This window comes from Artibeus jamaicensis, unplaced genomic scaffold (genome assembly GCF_021234435.1).
Source record: "Artibeus jamaicensis isolate MK-2021 breed Jamaican fruit bat unplaced genomic scaffold, CSHL_Jam_final contig_233, whole genome shotgun sequence".
NCBI classification, from domain to species: Eukaryota; Metazoa; Chordata; class Mammalia; order Chiroptera; family Phyllostomidae; genus Artibeus; species Artibeus jamaicensis.
Window position 1 is genome coordinate 19,894,653 of NW_026521486.1, and position 22,751 is coordinate 19,917,403.

The following is a 22,751-nucleotide window of genomic DNA, read 5'->3' on the forward strand; positions in this document are numbered from 1 at the left end:
TCACTTTTGTTAACATCTCAGATATGTTCTCTGAGTCCTAAAGAACCATTATGACAAGGGAGTTCAAGTTTGTGCCCTTTGGATAAGATTGATTTCCAGGTTCAATTTTTATTGCCTGACTTCTATAGACCAAATTCTTCAAAACTCTTGCCATCCACTTTATTAATTTCTTCATGGGTCATTGAATTCTGTACTCCCTTCATATCCTTTCTCTCATATCTTCCTCCAGTGCTGTTGTAACACACTAAAATTATGTAAATGATGCTTGGATGATGAGTTAAGTATACAGTTATGCATATGCTTTATATGTAAATATGTAAGTGCCCATATAATTACATATGCTTATGAATATATAAAACTGAATTACTGACAATTTTTCTAGTCATGCAAGCTCATCCAAAGCTAATTACTTTACATACACAATTTATTGTGAAAAGATCACACATACTGTTCACTATTACTATATATTGAAACTTCCTTCTGCTAAATAGAAGCTCAGCATTGCAAATATTAAGTTTCTCATGTGGGCTCTTGTAATGCTCTGTGCTCATGAACAGCACAGCCCTGTGTTGCATCATAATGTTCAATGCTCTTGTCCTTCCATCGATTCTGAGCACCTGGAGCGCAGGGAACACAGCCTCTTCTCCCTCTAGTTTTTGTTGTGGTAAAATATACGCAACACGAAACCATCATTTTAACCATTTTAAAATGCATAATGCAGTGACATTAAGTACATTCACCTGGTCCATAACTGATACCCAATGAACATTTGTTGGACAACTTTCTGAATGAATAAATTAGTAAATGAATGAATTGATGTTTTATAATCATATAGTAAGTAATCTCTCTCTCTTTCTCTCTGAATGTGAATATATACAAGCCTTCAAGTTTAACAGGCCCAGTAGATACGGCTATGTTTGATCCAGCAATGGGCATAAGTCCTATGTCTGACGTCGCGACAGCTATTAAATTAAGAAGACTGCAGAGAAAGGCCAAGCACATCCTATTTAACTGGCTGGATCACTACAGATTTTCACTGGGTCAGTTACAGAACTCAGTGTGTTGCTGCACATACCTGTTCCCATCATCAAGACTTCCAGAAGACCAACATTTAAATGCCTCTTCCTTCCAAGGTTCCCAAGGAGGCATTTGGAAACTGTAAAGCATTATACCTATAGAGTCTTACCCTTGATCCAGGTGATTGGCCATAGCAGGAAAATTTAAGGAGCCAACCTTGATTTTAACCTTACTTTATCTGGGTTTCTGTCTACAGACACCTTATTTAATATGTACTGTTGATACCGTAACACTGAGCCCATGGCCAACAGCATTATAACTCAAGCCTGAACTAAACTTACTTAACACATATTTTCTCCATAAGACAAATCAAAATTTCTTGTGCTTTGGAACTAGACAGCCCTTCAGTACTAAGCCTGTGGGCTACTTTTAAATGACAAAATCACCAACAAAAAATGCAAAAATGTGTAAAACATGGCACTTTATAGACCACGTAAAGAACACTTGATTACAGCATGAGGGTGGAAACAAGAGGGCAGAGCATCGCTTTGTTCAGCCACAAATATTGATCTGGGGTTACAAATAAATTTTAGAGAGTAGGTAAATTCACAAACACAGAATCTGCAAATAATTAGCATTCATTGTATGCTAAATCCAAAAGGCAAGCTTCTCCATTTGAGAAGGTAGCTTGCTGTTTACTGTGGTGCATAGCAGAGCTTCCCAAAGGAAAGGCCCTGGATGTTTGACACTGGAACCGAGAAAGAGAAATCCTCCGTCCTCAGCGGGGCAGCCAGGCTGAGGTGGTCCAGCCCCTGGGGTAGCTGATTCTGCCTACAAGGAGCCCACTGAATCTATCAGTGATGTGCCATACAGGTGTCTCATGATTTCTTTTCGTATCATGTTTTTATGATAAGAATCTATATGCATTGGGCTTTACAGTTTACATTTTGCTGCTTCATTGAAAAGAGGTTGGGAAGCATGGTGTAAAAGTACCATCTTCAGAATCAAATAGATCCATTCAAATCCTGGTTCTGCCTCTTTCTAGCTCGATGAACTTGGACTTAGCTGTGATATCATGAAAATAAGACTACTCGCCTCATTAGAATCCTTAATTCAATGGGATAGCACATTTAAAGTGCATGGCACATATCATGGCACAAGAGGAGCACAGATAGTCAAATTCTAGCCTAGATATTTTCCTTGTTTATTACATAGATGCTATGTATCCTCTGGGAAGACCACGGGTACACTTAAAGGAACCAACGGAAAGGTACTGTGGTGAAGGAGTGTCCAGGTTATTGGACAGCCAGATTGACCCAGCCGACACTGACCTTGGTCCACTAAGGGTTTTCAGCACGGTGTATTCTGTTTGCATTTCAGGAGTAGAATCCCTGCACATGTGCAGAGTGCCCAAATTTCCACAACAAGTGATCAGGAAACAAAAAGTCTCACCAGCAGAATTTCCTCTGAAACAAAGTGCAGAGGAAAAAGATGAGAACAAAGAATATCTTCTAAACCAAAATACCTTCGTAAAACTGAAGGGGGTCTTTAAGCCCCCACCTCTCCCTCGCATCCAGAAGGCCCCAGCCAGCAATCAGCACTTCAGGTAACCAGCCTCATTTGTTTTAATAATTCACAGCAAGATTATGTTTGGAAAGGCTTTGGATGAAAGTTTCATTCAGTCTGCCTACAAACGCCGAGCAAGGCGTGCCGCCAGGTCGCTTCGCACCACAGTTCTCTCCAAGCAGGCTGGGTGGCTGTCACTGGCGACTGGGTTGCGGCTAGCATGCTGTCCATCAGAAATCTTTCCTAGAACTGGGACGAACTTAATGCCTAGATTCAAGCATCTGAGCTCTCTCCAACCTGCTTCCTAAGAGGCTGCCCATTTAGCAGAGGAATTCAAATCAGTCAGGAATTGAGGCACAGTTTGTTTTCACCATTTTGGTAAACACCTGTTTAAAACCTGACTCTATGCTGAAAATCTCTGGTTCTGTGTTTGGGATGATGGATGAGGGTCAGGATTTATTGCTTCCCCTGCCTTCTCTTGCAGTTCTCCTGAGAGAATGAGTTCTTGTTTTCTTCATCAGTATAAAGAGCCCAGTCCTCCATATACATTTGTACCTCAGGGACTAGCTGCCACACAGGGATGCTTCCTACCTCAGGCAGAGAAGACCCTGGTTTCTTCTCCATCCCAGTAGCATGGGGAGGGGAGGGCGTTGGAGGAGTGGGTTGGTCTCTTCACTGAGTGCCTACATTTGGAAGCCATAGGAGAAGCCCTGCCCGCTCCTACCACAAGTACTGCAAACATGCCGAATAGATGTCGACCAAGACCCCCAGGAGCTGAGAATCCCTAAAGGTCCCAATCCTGTTATTGCTGCAGTAACATTTGGTGAAGACAATAAATTTAAAGAAAAGTGGTAAATACCATGAGGAAAACATTTCCTGTATTTGAAGTGTCCTCAGCAGACTTCACTAATGCCACTAAGCAAGCAGTGTGACCAGTCACCTGGCCATGGAATTAATTCATTCAGCCAAAAACTGTCACTTACTACCTACAGATATGTGGGCACATCAGCAGTACGAAGTCTTGGTCCCTGTCCTCCAGGGGCTCAGAGTTGGCAAGGAGAGATATGAATGTATGCCATTAATCAATGGGAAGTAAGGAAATGGGTGCTATTGGACCAGTATAAATAGAATGAAGAAGTTTTGTGGAGGGAGAGATTTCTTTTTTAAGAAAGGACTGTTTTTCAGGAGCCTTTGAATGAGATCTTGAGTGATGGGGAGCATTTATATATGCCTGTAGAGAAAGGGGGGTAACCCAGGTGGAGAGATGCATGACAGTAAGAAGACCGATGATACTTACAATGTCAAGGATGGTTAACACGTAACACTTACTGAGCACTTACTAGACACGAGAAGCCATGCTAAACATTGTACTTTTAGGATTTCATTCAACATTCATGACACACCTAAGGGGTAATATAAATAGTCCCATGGTGTTCTATCTACCCTCAAATCACAGCTGGTGAGCAGCAGAGCAGGGATGTGAGCGAAGGCACATAGGGAGGATGGTGCAGGGAAATCAGAGGAGTGCCGAGTAGTCTGGTTGTGCTGGTGCTTGGAATGTGGGAGACAGGATAGGCCAGGCTAGGGCCTAGTCATGGGGGGCCTTGCCCCCAAGCCAGAGCTGGTCACGAGTAACAAAATTAACCAAACACTTTAAAACCTGGAAGCAAGCAGACACTGTGTAGGACAGCTCTAAAATGTTTATTCAGATCTTCAGATCTGCCCGAAGAAGTCAAAACCCAATTATTTCACCTTCAAACACAGAATTCTTTTTATGGCTCAGCGACACAGTTGCAGTGATATTTGAAGAAACTAATATCAATTTAATAAAGGCTTTAGTTCTGCAGAAACCTAACTGAAAATTTTAAATGCATGATTGGACTCTAAATCTTGAAATTTTAAAAAAAGGCATAAAGTTTTCATCTAACCCAGCATTCACCTAATCCGGCATTCATTCACTTAGCCCATGAGTTAACAATGAGCTCCACGCACGAGAAAACCCGTCTTACGTGTGATCGCTCCTCTCCAGAGTCTCCGTGCTCTAGTTCAGTTGCCAGCCCAACCCTGTGCAGGGAGAACAGGTTGACACCCGACAGAGTGACCACAGCATAAGGTCCTGATATCACACAGCAGAGCCTACTAACTACGAGACCTTTGGCAACCATGTACCTCACTAAGCTTCTGTTTCTTTATCTATAGAACAGAGATGGTAAGAACACTTACTTCACAACATTGATTCCATGTAATTCTTTCACAATGTTGTAAGTGTTATTATCATCTCTGTTAAAGAATTAGCTCCCTAGTACAAGGCAGTCAGGGAGAACATTCAGCTTGTTGGTGAGAGATATGTACTGTTTATTGTGTCTATAAGAAACTCCAGTTGGCTCTCTCTATACCTCTCATGATGCACAGTTGGTGTTCATGTTGCCAATGTAACCCTCAAATGCAAGTTTATTGAATACAGCCCAAAAGAGCAATAAACAGAGAAAAAAAATGCATCCATGTCAATAAAAAATTCATGAATTTATAAAGTTCAGTAATTGTTAAGTTTTCACATGCAGCATTTAATGCACAAGAAAATGCTGATTATATAGTAATGTTTGGATATCTTGAAATGCTGAAAGAAATAAACAGGTGCACAAACACACAAAAGTTTAGCTGTAGGTCAATTTACAAACCTGTGAAGTCTTCACATAGTACACACTCTCGTTCCAAATGCTACTTTTTTGACACAGGCAAGGTGCCACATTCTTTGTAATGGTCCACAGTCACCCACTGATGGGGTTGAGCTACAATAGCAAGTTTAAACATCACTTCATTTACAGAACCATCCATCCTGTCAGGGCAGTATTTGACATGCTTCAAAGAATGAGAACAGGATTTTAAAAGCCTAGGTTCCAACTTATGAACAGAGAAAAACAAGTAGCATCTATGCAATATAGTGCACAATTTTGTACAGAATACTGCTAAGGCTGGAGCAGTCTATACATTAAAATGAGTATACAGTTCCAGAACTTACTTGGAACACTGTCTGTATAAGTGCTGTTTGACCAGAGAAACAAAATCGGCCACAGTGTGGGGCAACATGTAAGCAGCGCACCTCGTATGGAGGTCAATGTGAATGACAGTTCGCAGGCGAGCTGGTGTTAGTGTGTCCCTTACCTCACGTTTTAGGCTTTATTTCTCTTAGTTTGCCTTTGTTTCAGGTGTGTTTGTTAATAACTGTGAATTCGCTGTCCTTTCACTGTTCATCTTTTTTATCTTCTTTTTCTTAGGTAAGTCCCTTTAACATTTCATATAAGGACTTGGTGATGATGAGCTCCTTTAACTTGACCTTATCTGAGGAGCACTTTATCTGCCCTTCCATTCTAAATGAAAGTTTTGCTGGATAGAGCAATCTTGGATGTAGGTCTTTGGATTTCATGACTTAGAATACTTCTTTCCAGCTCCTTCTCGCCTGTAAGGTCTCTTTTGAGAAATCAGTTGACAGTCTGATGGGAACTCCTTTGTAGGTGACTGTCCCCTTAGCTCTTACTGCTTCTAGGATTCTCTCCTTCATTTTAATCTTGGCTAATGTAATTGTGCCATGGCTAATGATGATGTGCCTTGGTGTGTTCCTTCTTGGGTCCAACTTCTTTGGGACTCTCTGAGCTTCCTGGATTTCCTGGAAGTCTATTGCCTTTGCCAGATTGGGGAAATTCTCCTTTATTATTTGTTCAAATAAGTTTTCCACTGGTGGCTGTTCCTCTTCCCCTTCTGGTACCCCTATAATCTGGATGTTGGAATGTTTAAAGATGTCCTGAATGTTCCTAAGCCTCTCCTCATTTTTTTTGAATTCTTGTTTCTTCATCCTTTTCTGTTTGGTCACCTTTTTCTTCCTTCTGGTCCACTCCCTTGATTTGAGTCCCAGTTTCCTTTCTGTCACTGTTGGTTTCCTCTGCATTTCCCTTCATTTCAATGAGTTTAGCCTTTATTTGTTTCTCTAATTTGTGATTAAAATTAACCAGTTCTGTGAGTATCCTGATCACCAGTGTTTTGAACTGTGCATCTGATAGGTTGACTATCTCTTGGTCACTTAAAAGTATTGGCTCTGGGGCTTTGATTTGTTCTTGGTTGATTTGTTCTTTTAATTTATTCTTCCATTTTTGGTCTGTTCGCGCCTATTACATATGTGGGGTGGAGCCCTAGGTGTTCACCAGGTGGCTGGTTTGTGACGCTGTACATGGGGGTGGGGTCAAGGAGAGGCAATAGCGGTTCCCTCTGCTGCTTCCTGCCATGGGGGCCTGTGAGGTCTGTCTCACTGCTTGCTCCTTCGCTGGTTTATCTGCGCGCAAATGTGACCATGGTCAGCCTGTCGCCTTGCGCCCTCACTGGGTCTGCCTGCTGCAACCCCACGCCTGGGATCTGCCAACCCCACGCCTGTGTGCCTGGGTTGGTCTGGCCAAGTTTTCCTGCGCAACCCTGCTCTGCCATTCACTGGCTCCAGCCCTCTTACCAGTCTGGCTGAACAGTTTACCGGTCTGGCTGAACGGTTCGTTGTTGTCAGACTTCCATATAGTTCAATTTTCTGTGTTTTGGTTGCGTTTTTGTTACTAAAACTTTGTTGTCTTTAAACTTGGTTGTGGGAGGAGGCACAGTGTTTCCACCTATGCCTCCATCTTGGCCCGGCTTTATTTCTAACTTATGCAGAAAGTGTACATTTTAAATCATAACATTTTCGGTGGGCTTTAGTGAACATTTCTTTTCTTAGCTGAATACCAGGGGTCATTTCCATCTTCACCTTTCCTAATAGGACCCCAAGTTTATTTAGTGTGCACCTGTCTCTTCCCCAGCTCAGGTGCTTGAGGGGCAGTCAACCCCAAGCTCCAAGGTGAGCCCCGGGTGGTTTAAGACAATGAGAATTTCTTGTCTGTGGGGAGGGGAGGAGGTAACACCAAACATAGTTAATGCCAGGCTTTTTATTTGGAATGGTGGGGACAAACCCCTCCCTCGTCTTTTTTTTTTTTTTTTTTTTTTGGTGGTGGTGGTGGTTCTGAGTAGGTGTGAGGCCTGAAACTATTTGGCCATCTGCTTCCTGCCCACAGATGAAGCCTTTGCATGAAGAAGAAGGGAGATGGAAACGGAGTTGCTGGTTGATGCCACCCCCGGTGCCCCGCCTCCAGACTCCAACTTGGGAGCCAGCAGGGGTCGTTCTTAAGCCAGTTTGTGTTGCATTTTCTGTTATTTGCAGCCCAAAAAAACCATCCTAGTTTATGTACTGCATGATATAATAGGCCTTATAATGTTTGTTTCTAGTATTTGTACTGCCAAAGCCAGAATAGACTTTATTTCTAAATAAAAAACTTATAACTTTTTACTTTTATTATCTTTTTACTGTCATTTTAGTAAGGTTTTAGCAGAGTTGAGTAAACCTGAGTATGTTCAATCCATCATATCTTGACTAAATGTATTTGTTTTTTCAAAGTTATTTATTCTGCAATTAGTCACCATAAAGATTCTAAACAACCTAGTTTAAAGTACTTTTTAGGTTTGCTCCATTATTTTTACTTTGTTTATATTGAAAACATCTATTGAGTATTGGTTTTGTGTATTGTCTTTCTTAGAATTTTCTTTTTTGATGTGTTTTGGAATTTTGAGTGCTAAGCTCATGTTAAATGGAAGGTTTTTCCTCTCTTTCCATGCATGGGTAATATGCATTTGTGTGTCTACCCACCCCTCCCTCTCTAGTAGCTTTTCAGTTGCCACCACCTCAGACCCAAAGGCCTCACATTAAAAAAATGCAGAACCAGGTCAAATAATGGTAGAATGGATGTCCTGCTTCATGAGTATTAGGAATGCTTCAGACCCTGCCACCAGGCCTGTAAGAAGCTTGGCTTAGCTCTGGTTGGGAGGCTGGGTCTGTGTGTTCTCCATCCTTCCTGAGCTTAAAGTGTCCTGGGAGCCATGGTGCTGAACAGGAGTAGACAGCACCTGTTCCAGCCTCATGCAAAGAGTGGCTGAAGGCCTACCCTGGTCCTCGATTTCAGTGAGTGACCCCAGCCACATCCCCCAGCACCACAGCACCCTGACTTGAGAAGAGAATTTTATTCTGTTTTCTTTATTATTATTTTTTGAAAGGATGGTTTTGTTGTGTAATGCTAGTGAGTTCCCAGAGTTTATAAGCTGTGATTAATTATTTTTAATATGTTTTATTGGTTGTGCTATTATAGTTGTCCCATTTATTTCTCCCCTTTATTTCTCTCCTCCCTGTACCCCCCTCCCACCAGCATTCCCCCACCTTAGTTCATGTCTATAGGTCATACATATAAGTTCTTTGGCTTCTCCATTTCCCATACATTCTTACCTGCCCCCCTCCCCATCTATTTTGTACCTATCATTTATACTTCTTATTCCCTGTACCTTTTCCTCCATTCTTCCCTTTCCCCCTCCCCACTGATAACTCTCCACGTGATCTCTGTTTCTGTGAATCTGTTCCTGTTCTAGTTGTTTGATTAGTTCATCTTTGTTTTTGTTTTTTTTAGGTTCAGTTGTTGATAGTTGTGTTAGTTTGTTGTCATTTTACTGTTCATAATTTTGATCTTAGATAAATCCCTTGAACATTTCATATAATAAGGGCTTGATGATGATGAATTCCTTTAGCTTGACCTTATCTGGGAAGCACTTTTATCTGCCCTTGCATTCTAAATGATAGCTTTACTGGATAGAGTAATCTTGGGTGTAGGCCCCTACCTTTCTTGACTTCGAATACTTTTTTTCAGCCCCTTCTTGCCTGTAAGGTTTCTTTTGAGAAATCTGCTGCTAGTCTTATGAGAACTCCTTTGTAGGTAGCTGTCTCCTTTTCTTCTGCTGCTTTTAAGATTCTTTCCTTATCTTTTATCTTGGGTAATGTAATTATGTTGTGCTTTGGTGTGTGCCTCCTTGGGTCCAAGATTTTTGGGACTCTCTGAGCTTCCTGGACTTCCTGAAAGTCTGTTTCATTTGCTAGATCAGGGAAGTTCTCCTTCATCATGTTTTCAACAAAGTTTTCAACTTCTTACTCTTTTTCACCTTCCAGCACTGCTATAATTGGATGTTGGAGTATTTAAAGTTGTCCTGGAGGTTGCTAAGCCCCTCCTTGTTTTTTTAAATTCTTGTTTCTTCATTCTGTTCTGGTTGAATGCTTATTTCTTCCTTCTGCTCCAAATTGTTGATTTGAGTCCCAGTTTCCTTCCCTTTACCATTGGTTCCCAATATATTTTCCTTTATTTCACTTTGCATAGACTTCATTTTTTCCTCTTTTTTTTTTTTGTGACCATACTCAATAATTTCTGTGAGCATCCTGATCACCAGTGTTTTGAACTGTGCATCTGATAGGTTGGGTTTGTCTTCATTACTTGGTTGTATTTTTTCTGGAGCTTTAATCTGCTCTTTCATTTGGGTCATATATATATTTTTTTGGTCTGGGCATGCCTGTTATTACTAAGGGCAGAGCCTTAGGTATTTGCTGGGGCAGGGCCACCCACATCCCTGTGTTGTGGTGCTGTATGTGGGGGAGGGGTACAATGCTTCTTGCTCAGCTCTCAGCTGGCTTTTGGTCACTTCCTCCAGTACCTATAAGCAAATTAGGCCCTTCTGGTGCTGATTCCCAGGTGGGTGGTTTTTTGTACATTCTGGGACACTGTGGGTCTCTCCAACAAACTCTCCTGTGAGGCTGGGAATTTCTCCTGTTGCTGCAACACCCACAGGTTTTTTTTTCAGTCAGAGATTGTGAGGCTTATTTCCTCATACTGAAATCCTGGGTTGCGCAGTCTGCTTCACTACCCAATTTTTCCTCCTGGTTTATACACACATGAATGTGGGACCCCTGGGTCCTCCAGCCATTGCCTTGCTGCAAGTCCTCTCCACCTGGTTGCCCATCTCTGCCCCTTCTACCGGTCTGGATAAATGTTTCTTCTTTAACTCCTTGGTTGTTGAACTTCTGTCAGTTCAATTTTCTGGCAGTTCTGTTTCTTTGTTTTTAAATGTGTTGTTGTCCTTCTTTTAGTTGTGTAAGGAGGCCAAATGTATCTATGTATGCCTCCATCCTGGCTAGAAGTCCTCCTGTTTTCCTACAAGAGCCAAATTCTTGTCCACTTTTGCTTTTTCTAGTCCAGGAGCAACCAAGCTTATGGCTTTAGCCTCATTAACATAGTGTGTTTCTATCCATAGAGGTGTTCACCTTGGCTCAGAGTACAGCTTTGGACTTTTAAATGGTCTTATTTGACCATGATTGTAATGTGTTGGAGACAGGAGCTTGGGAGTTGGGGGCAGTGCTCAAGGCAAGAACTTGAAATGCTTTCTTGAGCCAAAGTATATATAGAGGGTTGTAGCCTGAAATCTGACTTTTAATGATTTCATAGCACACTAGTTGACACATTGGAATTACTTTAATTGGGGATGCTCATAATACCTCTGCAGGGGCCCTGATATTGGTACACTCTGTGTACACCTGAAATAGACCCCTGGGAAGACAAAGGTGAGGATGGAGGAGTAAGAAGTCATGGGGAAAGCTATAGGGTGTCACTGAGGCTGGACTTCTGATCTTTAAAGGATGGAGATTAGATCCTTAAGTGCAAACACACCCAGTTTCTTTAGTGACAGCCCCTGCCTCCTGCTCTCAGAGCTCTCTGTCACTGTCCAGCCCCTGGCAAAGGTGGTTTGTTAATCTCTTGCTGCTCTTTATGGCTCAAGTCATAAACCAAGCCACATGTGCCAAAAGTTCTGTTTTTGGTCATTGTGCTTTTGGGGGAATAAGATAGCTAATTCCAGAAATAATATTATTACATTTGAAGAAGAAAAACAAGGTGGGATGACCTACCCTACCAGATTTCAATGCTTTTAATGAAGAAATAGTAGCTAAGGTACTGTGCTATTGGCACCAGGCTAGATAGACCAACAGAACAGAACAGAAGCCTCACACAGACCCACATACGTATGGACACTTGACACACAACAGAGCGTTACAAAGCAATGAGGACGAATGGCTTAATCAATCAGTGGTAGTGAGACAACTATCTGGCTATCTATCGATCTACCTACCTGTCTATCTTAGATTTCTACTCTCCATCAGAAAGTCCAGGTAGATCGAAAAGCTAAATATGAAAAGCCAAATAATAAACAATTCGGAAGAAAACATAAGGAGAATATTTTCATTACCTTGAAGTAGAAAATAAATTCTTAAGCCAAAACACACAAAAACATGCAAACACAAAGGAGATTTTGATAAGTTTAACTACACTAAAATAAAAGTCTTATACAAAAAGAGAAATGTACAAAAATTTCATTGTAGGGGTTTATAATAGTAGAAAGTGGACTAGCTCAGGGTCCATTTACAGGTGAATGTGTAAATTACCGAGGACAATAGTCATTTGTTCTGACCACCCCACATCTGAATACACAGTCTGTATGTGGGGACTCCCCTACCTGCTGAGGCAAACTACTTCCTGCTGTAGATGCCAAAAGCACCAGAGTCTTGCTTTCCCCCCCCCTCCTCTGAAGCTGGGACCAGACACATAGTCCAGATCCACCAATCCAACAAGCCTGCCCCAGACTTCAGGCAGCTGCAGGGGCTGCCCAGACCCCCTAAGTAGGGAGGGGAAGCAGCTCCACATGACTTCCGAAGTTCTGGCACCCAAGCGTCCTGGGCCAGCAGGGCCAGCAGGTGAGCGGGAGAGTCCGCCCAGCAGCTGTGGCTGAGGTGTCTGCCTTAGACATTTTCTCTGGCAGTGGAGCCTGCAAACCCCGTCCTTCCACCTTTCCTGACGTTGTCTGGGTTCTTTAATAAATTCCTTTGTTTTTTGTCTGCTTGCTTAAATTAGCCAGAATATGTTTCTGTTGCTTGCAACCAAAATTCCTAACCCTGATAGACTGTGGATTATTATATTTATATAACACGAACTCTGCCATTTGACTCTTTTAGTATATTGACAAGTATTTTAGGGTATTGGCAGATATAATTCTGTCCAGAATTACATTTCAGTGCTTTCTAAAGCAGCCACTTTGGGGTATACACATACAATGCAAAATTGACTATATTTTCACTGTAACAAAAAAAGGGGGGGTAGGATTTAATACAATTCTAAAAATAACAACAATAATAAAAATAACATGGCCACTTTGGTTCTTTGGTACTTCTTAAAATGATGTTCTTTCTGGCCTTTCAGTTCTTCAAACACAATTTCTCCTGTTACTTTTCCAGGCTTTCTCTTCCCACGGAGAGCAAGGATGCCTGGTTTGCGTCCCACCTGGTCTGTCCCGTGGTCCTGAGGAGGACTCTGTGTGGGAAGGAAGGGGACTCGTGCCGATGCAGCACGCACAGCATTCCTGAAGTGACAGACCTGGAGTACGATTACCTGATCAGCAAGCAGCTCTCTTCCATCGATCAGATCATTATAGTCTGTGTGTTCTCAGACATGGAAAAGGACAAGACAATAAAAGAAGTGGCCGAAGTGTACAGGGAACAGAACAGAACTAGAAGCATGCCTTGCATTCAGGTGAGTGTCACACATGTAAAGACAAATTGTAAACTACTGTTTACTTGCATGGTATATCTTAATACATTTCCTCAGCTACACAAAGCCTCATGGAAGGAAGTCCCACCCCCCACCCTTTCATTTGAGGTATGACCTTCATATAGTATAGGTCACAAATCTTAAGGGTACATAGCTTAATGAATTTTTATATATGTATATGTCTGTGTAATTACCACACAGATCAAGATATAGAATATTTCTAGGCCCTGAAAAGCTTCTTCTTGCCCCTTCTCAGTCAATAATCCACCCACCTACCCATACCCAGGTAACCACTATTCTGCCTTTTCTCACCATAAATCAGTTTTTTCTGTTCTAGACCTTCCTATACATGGGACCACACAGTGTGCATGTTTCAAAACGCAGTGCATTTTTATGCTTTCTCTGCCAGAGAAAGGGCATGGTAAATACCAGGTGTGCCAATTCCCTCCCATTCTGCATCCATGGCAGACATTACCAATCCACCATTCTTTTCAACTGAGCCTAAGCTGGGCCCTACGCCCTTCTTCTAATTTCTACCCCGAGTAACCATGACCAGTAGATCTGAGTAGGCATTCATAAAACCTCTTCCGTCTACTACCATTTACCCTCAACACATTGAATAAGTCTCTGTGTCTTATCAGTTCTATCACTGTGACATTTTCTTTTATTCATCCCCTGTTTTCTTGCATCTGCTTATTCTAGGCCTTTATCACCTCCCACCTGATTTTCTCCAACAGCTTCTCCAATTTTTCTGCTTCTTATCTTAGTCCAACTGATTTCCTACATGTTGCAGGGAGTTCTTTTTAATATCCAAATATGACTACATCATTTTGCTTAAAACCCTCTAAGGACTTCTCTTCAGCTCAAGTCCATTTCCTTGGACAAGGAAATTGCTGAGCTGTTTGGAAAGCTGAGCAGTAGTGGGAATTCACTGGACGCTTCGGTGGAAGCTTCAGGGGTATAGACAAAGCTCCTAAAAGGGTGGCCTGAGCCCCAGAGGGTGTGTGGTGGGTTCTGGGAGCACAGGTTCTGGGAGTAGTCGCCTAACCTTCCCAGCTTGCTTTGCAGCTGGATTTCTCTGCCAGTGGACTGGAAGGTTTTTGATGGCAGGACAATGCCTTGTTCACAATTCTAGTCCCAGTGCCTGTCATGGGCCTGGCACATGGCTAACACTTAAAAGATATTTGTCAAATGGGTAAATGACTAATAAATGAGTGAGTCATTCTACAGCCCGAGGTTCAGGTATGGGGGTGCATGGTCACTGCTAATTCCTTCTTATCCCATGGGAGGTGCTTCTGGGAGTGTGAGCTCGTGGACTGAGCTAGGTTTCCCCCCAAAAGAGAGACAAGCTGAGTGGATAGGAGACCAAGATCTAAATCAGGAGTTCAACCCCTCATTGGAGTGACAACAATATACATTAAATCCCGAGGGCTCCACCACTCCAGCGCCTCCTGTCTAATAGATATTCTGTAAACATTTGCTGAACTGATCAGAAATGGCAAGTCAGAATAAGATCAATAGAGCAAATACTTACTGAACGCTTACTGTGTTGCAACCACGGCTTACCTGGAATATCATTTAATTCTCAAAAGAACCCTAAGTGACTGGCTTTCTGCATTTGAGTGCATTGAGCTAAGGCCAGTTACTGAGACACAGGATAGTCAGTCACTTGCCTGTGATTCCTCAGTTAGGAAGCAGTGGGGCTGGGTTCAGACCATGGAGTCACTCGTAGGAGCCACAGTCCTAAGCAGCCCAGCATGCCCCATAGCATCGCAGTATGGAGCAGGCGCACCAGTGGCTTAGGGGGCAAGAGTGCAATCGAATGAGATGACTGGATGGGGAGGACCATGCAACACTTAGGCATGTGAGGGAAGGAGGTAAGGAAGGGGGCTTTGTGTGTATTTAGTAGACATAAATAGAAACTAAAATCATGGGGTACCCGAGGAGTGTGTAGAGAGAGTGAATGGCAGGAGGAGAGGCTGGAGATTTTAGGACAGTAGATATTTAGAGATCAAGTAGAGAAAAAGTTGTACCTGACAAAGACTAGGATGGTAGACACAGAGGAAGAACCCAGGAGGGAGTTTGAGAAGGGAGGGCTGTTCAGTAATTTGCAATGTCATAAAGAAGGCAAGTAATACAAGAAACATGAAGTGTCCACTGCGTGGCAATACAGAGGTCTCTGGGGGAGCTGATGAAGGTATTTCTAATAGAGTGGTGGGGATAGTCTGGAATTTTTGGTTCAAAGATATAAATACTACTGCACAGAGCAAAGGATTTGTTACCTGGGATTTAATGTCCTCACGACTTTCCATATTTCTTTTTTTAAAGAGTCGTTTGGATTCCTTTCGATTTCTCAAATACAACATCATCTCCGCATCTAAATTCACCGGCAGCCATTGTCCACTTCTGGTTCAAAGGCACAACGTCATTCCGGGAATCTTTTTGGTAAGTGCTCGAGATCTGTGACTCTTCTGACCGACTGTGGGGTGCGGCACTTGCGTGGCTCAGCAGTCAGCCCTAGAGTGCACAGGAGGTGGAAGCAGGCCGGCTCAAATCACGGTCTTCTGCGGCTCCTTCCCCCGTGCTTACAGATCCTTTTCTAACTGCGGGTCTTCTTGTAACAGTAGGAGTAGCTCTATGGTTTAAATTTAATTATTGCATTTGAGAAGCTTATAACCTAATTGAGGAGGTAAGCTATGTAGTATCCATAATTGAAGACTGAATAGAGTAACTACCATAAATGAGACAGCCTAGTCTGGCAGAGAAAACATGAACTTTGAAAACAAACAGACCTGAAATCAAACCTCGGTTCTACTACTTGCTTTACTGTGTGACCGTGGGCAAATTACTAAGCCTCTCTGGGCCTGTTCGCTCCCTTACAAAAGGGGGAAATGATAACCAATGTATACAATTGTAAAAATTCAGTGAAATAATGTGTGTACAGCACTTGTTTCAATTCTTGGCATCTCGTGGGCACTGATGTTAATTTCCTTCCACCAATTTTTCTACTCAACAAATGTTTACTTGAATGTCTGCTCTGTGCCAAGCACAGGACTGGATACCAAGGATACAGAAATAAAAAAGCTACAGTCCCTGCCGACCAGGAGCTCCTAGTCCAAAAGGGAGAGCTGCAACCTGAGGCCTCTTGTGATGTGTGAGCTGGGCTCTACAGGTGGGAGGGATTTTGATAGAAAGAGGTAAGAAGAAGAAGATAGAAGTTCCAGGGAGAGGGAATATTATTGGTGACGGTAAAGGTTTGGAGCGCAAGGTACCTGGAGACGTGGTTTCCAGTCCTGCACCTTCCACCATAACCAGCTGTGTGTGTTTGGGTGAACCGCAACTGCCAGCGGAGAGGACCGGGTTGGTCAGTAACTCCCAACCCTGGCTGACGCCTTTGGCACGTGGAAAAATAAATGATTTCTGGGCCTCTCCCTAGAACAATTCAATCGGAATTTGTGGGGGTGAGATCCAGCACTCTCTTTACGTCAACTTAATTATGATACATTTTACACACGCTCTAGTGCGCTCACTTCTGAGTGTGCAGTTCCGATGACTTTTGACAAATGTACGCACCTGCGTAACCACCTCCACAACCAAGGCAGAACACGTTGCCATCACCCCGAAAGGTTTCCCGTGGCCCGTTCGCTGTAAGTACGTCCAGCCTGATCCCAGGCGACCACTGATTCACTTTCTGTCACTGCAGCTTCGGTTTGCCTGTTCTAGACTCTCATCTGACAGATTTGTGTGATAAGCATTCTTTCCTCTGGCTATTCGACCTAGCAGTGTTTTCAAAAAGTCTTCCCTGGATCATTTTAATGAGACGCAATCAACTGAATGATCTCTCACCACTGGCTTAAAAAATACGATGATGTCATGTGCTTGTCCAAAGGTACTTTATGAAGTTGCTTTTCAGGAATAACAAGGACTGCTGCTGGAATAATTACAATAGTGCTAAAGCTAATATTTATGGAGCTTTTTTCCATGTGCCCAGGCACTGGGCTAAGTTATTCATTTGTGTTTTCTTGTCTAAATCCCCAGAAAGCCAGGAGGTAGGTACTAATATTATCTCTGATAATAGAGGTGGAAACTGAGACTTTAGACAGATTAAGTAACCTGTCCAAGGGCAAGAAGCTAGCAAGGAGTGGGGTCAGCATTCAAACCCAGGCTTTCTCACAATAAACAGAGACTTTGCTTTTAATTGTAAGTTGCTGCAAAACCTCCTACAAGGTGAAGTCTCGGCTCCCACTACTGCAGAGCTGCTTGAGGAGTGTAAAGTGATACCAGATGAAGGCTTTCAGCTTGTCCATGAGTTCCAGCTGGGGAGACGAAACTAATTTAAAGGTGCATTTAGCAAGAAAAGCAAAGAGCCTCTTAGCTTAATATGAAAAGTAAGCCAGTGTGTTACAAGTGTCACAAGACATTTGAGACTAGAAAAAGAGACTCAGGACAAATGAGATGGGGCAGAGGCTGCACTTGAACTTGTGTTTTGAGATGCATTAAACGGAGGAAGCCAGAGTAATTCATCCACTGATTTCACTGTAGTAAACCGAGTAACTTCCTCAGATTCCAGTCCACAAACATACAAAAATCTATTTTCAGTTTTCCAAATACACATCGCTGTCACTAACAACAATGAACAATGAGTCTTATTCTGTGGTAAGGAAGTCTTCCCGCAGTACCTGGCAGGTGATCAAATGTCACCCTGTTCCTGCAAGCCTGTTTCATCCTGTGGGTCTTGGCAGACTCACTTGGCTGGTTTACAGTTTGTGCTTCCTACACATTTACTGATGGTTAAAAAAGAAAAGAGAAGAAAGCATCAGCACAACGGAAATGTGTGCCCTCCTTACCCAGCACTTATCTGTGATATCCAAATCAAGAGCTTGTCAGCTGGGGTCCTCCCGGGTCCCTGTAAGAGAATATTAACAATTAGCTGCGACCACCTAAAATAAACAGGTTCCTCTTTGAACACTGGCTGTCAAGCCAAAAGCCGTGCTAAGGCCTCAGCCTGCCTAGTTATCTGTCCACTGGGTGACAGTGTTGATCCATTTGGAAAAAAAGTGCTTTGTCCCTGGGCCAGAAAACTCTGGGAAAGATTTCGGCCAGATGGCATTCTGAGGGCCTTGGGGACCGGCTCTGCCTTTCTTCCCGGAGCAAGGCAGAATGATTCTGTTTTCTTTGCCTATAAAGGGAAAATGTAGGTGAACTGTTCCAATGTGACCATGTTGGGCTGGATTTCTGAGAGCGAAACAGTACAGAGAATGGATGATTGTCTATAATAAATGAACCTGCATTTTCCTGATAATTTAACAGACAAAAAGCTTGCAAAGAACATTGTGAAAACTCAGTTGAAAGTGTATTTCAGCTGTTTGCTTATATGCATTAGGGTGCATCAATTCTTTAACCAAGGTGTTCATTTTCATACACATGGACTAGTGTCTGGGCTGTGTGTTACCCAGGGCTCTGAAGTGGGACAAGACTGTCTTTGTGGAATGTTATTTACAGATTGCCAGGTCATGGTTTTTACTTTATTCTGTTGGTTCTGATATGATTTCTGTGTTCAAGAGAGAGGAGAAATAGATAAGCAAGAATAAATAACTATAGTAAAATTCCATGTGATCAGTGGTGTTATAGAACAGAACTGGCCCTTCTGCTTCTTGCCACCATTCTTGGCAGGGCCATTATGCTGGGCCCAAGTTGGCTATTTTATTGGCGGATGGCAGCATCCAGGAGAAGGGGGAGCTAATGTTCAAAAGCCCCAGCTCCTCAATGGCACATAGGTTACAGATTGTCTAGGGCAAAACTGCAAGATACTGTGGGTTAAGTGTTTCAGGGTAATGCTGGGAGCTGATTGGAGGTGAGGTAATGAATCATTTCTGCCGGTCTTGAGGACAGTTCTGAGGTCTATTCTGGGGTCCCTCTGCTGAGTCTCTTGGGAACGTAGCCAGGGGCTTGTTCTACCTTAGGGCTCAGGAAGTGAAACATAACTTAAGATGTTATCTTTGGTCTGCCAGAGGTCTGGTCTGCTGTCCTCTGCTGCCCTAGGGGTTGCTGGTTATCCAGGGGAAAAACTAGGTCCCTTAGGGTTACCTAAAGGACCTAGTGGAGAGAAGGATATGCTCTCTAGAGCTAGGATTTAAAACTGAATTTAATCAAAGCTTTTAGGACCCTGGGTTTCCATGGAAATGATGGACAATGTGTTGTCATAGTGCAGTAGAGGACAGGGAATGGCGGAACTGGTCACATCCTCATTTTAAAAGGACAAGACAAAAGAATGACTTGACTGCTTCAAGATGAGCTATTTTGGCCAATTTTTTGTTCCCCACTCCCTCATTCCCAAATGAAGAGGACGATGATTCAGAATATTGGGACTCTTCATTATATAGTGAATAATTAAGTCATATTAATGTGAGACTCTGTTCCGAATTCTTTTAAATCAGATTGAAAGGTGAACATAGTTACCAATTTCCCGTAGAAATTATGCCCCGAAACATTTTTAGTATCTAAGGTTTTTTCCCCTTGCTTTATTTGATACTATTTGGTCTGTTCCATTTGTGCTGTGAAGTTAGCCCATTTATATTTTATTACACTTACCGTTACAAAGATTTTGGGTTATTATTATTATTTTTTTTGATATTCAAAAACACACTAAAACTGAAGTAGTATTTTCTTCAGCAGTCCTGCTTGAGTTCTGAGGTTAGAAATACAAATAGGTTGTCTGCCTGCATGCAGATGGGATCAGCTCTCACTCCCTGGGACTCACACTGACTTTAACCAACACAGAACAAAGGGCCAGAGAAGCCAGAACATGAAGCCTCTGAGCTATAAGTGACTTTCCTAAACTGTAACCACAGCATTTTGGTATTTTCTTTAGATCAGAGTCTTTGTTGGGCATTAAATTTCTTTTCTTTTTTTTCTCAGTTAAAACCTTGATTCTCTCTTTATGATAAGTGTACTTTCTCCAGCTCTACCCTGTAGGACAAGGGTTAGCAAATTTTTTATTAAGTATTTTTTATTGATTAAGCTATTATAGATGATCTATTTTTTCCCCTTTGCTCCCCTCTGCCCTGCACACACCCCTTCCCTCCAGCAATTCCCCCCCCACCTTAATTCATGTCCATGGGTCATACATATGAGTTCTTTGGTTTTTCCACCTCCCACACTATTCCCAACACCCCTCTGTCTATGTTGTACCCACCCACCATTCTTCTTATTCTCTTCACCTTTCCCCCCATTTCCCCTCTTCCCCTCCCTGCTGACAACCCTCCATGTGGTCTCCATTTACCTGACTCTGCTTCTGTTCTAGTTGCTTGCTCAGTTTGTTTCTGGTTGTTTTTTTTTTTCTTTTTAGATTCCACTGTTGGTAGTTGTGAGCTTGTTGTCATTTTACTATTCATAGGTTTGATCTTCTTTTCCTTAGATAAGTCTCTTCAACACTTCAACAACAAGGGTTCGGTAATAACGAACTCCTTTAGTTTTACCTTGTCTGGTAAACACTTTATCTGCCTTCCATTCTAAATGATATCTTTGCTGGACAGAGTAATCTTTGATGTAGGTCCTTGCCTTTCATGACTTCAAATACTTCTTGCCAGTCTCTTCTGGCCTACAAGGTTTCTTTTGAGAAATCAGCTGATAGTCTCATGGGACCCCCTTTTGTAGGTGACTCACTTCTTTTCTCTTGCTGCTTTTACATTTCTCTCTTTATCTGTAACCTCTGGCATTTTAATTATGATGTATCTTGGTGTGACTCTTTGCACCCACAGAATCTTAGAATGTCCGCAAACTTACCCACTCTGGGAATTAGCACCAGAGTAGCAACTAGAAGAACACCAGATGCTTTTGGGAAGTGGGGGAAGTGACTGGAAATGGGGCAAGAGCAGAGCAAGTTGCATTGTTCCCTCTCTGACCTGTTGCCCACATACAGTGCCACAATGCAGTGAAGTGGGCTTTTCTGCTCTAGTGTATAGCTAAGGCCCCACCCCTTACAATGTAACAGGCATGCCAAGCATGGGAATCAAAGCAGCTCAACCTAATACACAGAAACACAGGGAGGCTGCCAGAATGAAGAGACAGGGAGATAAGACCCAAATGAAGGAACAGATCAAAACTCCAGAAAAAGAAGTAAGCAACAGGCAGATAGCCAATCTATCAGAGGCAGAGTTCAAGGTGCTGGTGATCAGGATGCTCAGAGAAATGATTGAAAATGGTCACAAAATAGAGGAAGAAGTGAAGGCCATACAAAGTGAAATAAAGAAAAGTATACAGGGAACCAGCAGTGAAGGAAAAAAATGATTTTGATCATTTTGATCTAGATTGTGAAGGAGTCACGGTACTTTCTCTGGACAGTATCCACAGAACATGTTTCTGGTGGAAGCCCCTCCTGGAACCTCAAGTCTTCTGTGAACTCTCCACACACTCACTCTTTCCCACAGATGGAGCAACTACCCTGTGTACTGGTGACACCCAACCCTCCATCACCCATCCAGACTTCTCACCGTGGCCTTGGACCCATAGACCCAAGTGCCTCCTGGTAATTGGAGGTGGGGGCAACCAATCACCCTGTTGTCCCACATCCAGGTTCTGATTTTAGAGGCATATTTGAACAGCTTACACAGCTTCTACCTGCATCCCTAAGAAAAAAAACTTTTCTTTTGAAAGACGCTGGGTGGAAAGCCAGTGCCTACCAAGGAAATATGAAAATCCAGTTACTTATCCTTTCTGGAAAAACTGTGGTTCTGTGCTTTAAAAGCTAACCTAGTTTAGTAGCCATTTTTTTTAAAAAATGAAGCAATGTAGTGATCAGTTTTTTATATTTGATGAAATGAGGTCATAAGCTTTGAGGTCAGAAACTTGACTTTGAATCCCAGCTCCTCTTTTTGTAGCTCACCTCAGTTTCCTCATCTGTAAATTGGGGAGAAAAATCACCACTGTTGGGGGCATTATGAGGGTTAGATGAGTTAGTATATCAACAGGACCTGGATTTAATGGCTGGATTTAATTCTTCACCTGTTTGATGCTCACGAGGCTGATGTGAGAATGTGTATTCAAATTTTCTACTGTAAATGTGTATTCAAATGAAAATGTATATTCAGGGAGAATATGGATACAAAAAATATTGATAAACCAAAAAATATTATACAAGTTATCATTAATATTTTGAGGAATGGGAGTTACACCCACACGTGGGTATGGAACTCAGTGTTTAAGACTTTAGTAACAGTGGTGGGTGGGGATGAGTGTGTGTGTGTGTGTGTGTGTGTGTGTGTGTGTGTGTGTTTGTAGAAAAGGTAACAGAGCCCCTGGTCTGTTGTGTTTGGCACTACCTGAGCCATAGCCTTTCCCTCCCTCTTTACCTTACCTTTTCCTAAGCCAATAGTCCTTAAACCTGATTGTCCACCTATAGAGCTTTAAACACTATAAGCCTCACCCCCCGGAGATTCTTATTCAGTAGATCTGGGCGGACCCTAAGTATCTAGGTTTTTAATAGACCCTGGAGTGATTTTTATAGGCAACCTAGGGATTAAGAGCAGGCCATGGTACTTGGCCTCTAGGAAGAGAGAGTAGCTCATCTCAGATCTGCTTTCTTGTTCACCTACATTTGCTCTAGATGCTGTCACCCAGTCTGTGGCCTTAAAACCCCCA

General features: G+C 42.5%; 1 protein-coding gene across 1 annotated transcript in view; it reads left to right on the forward strand.

Annotated features, from left to right (window-relative positions):
- The first annotated feature begins 2,591 nt into the window (after positions 1–2,591).
- LOC128626833 (uncharacterized protein C3orf20-like) overlaps positions 2,592–22,751 on the forward strand; it is a 28,955-nt gene continuing 8,795 nt past the window's right edge. The window contains exons 1-3 of the mRNA XM_053661629.1: positions 2,592–2,623; positions 12,800–13,094; positions 15,441–15,557. Coding sequence (XP_053517604.1) covers positions 13,014–13,094; positions 15,441–15,557 — 198 coding nt within the window. The 5' untranslated portion in view covers positions 2,592–2,623; positions 12,800–13,013. The remainder of the gene's footprint in view (positions 2,624–12,799; positions 13,095–15,440; positions 15,558–22,751) is intronic.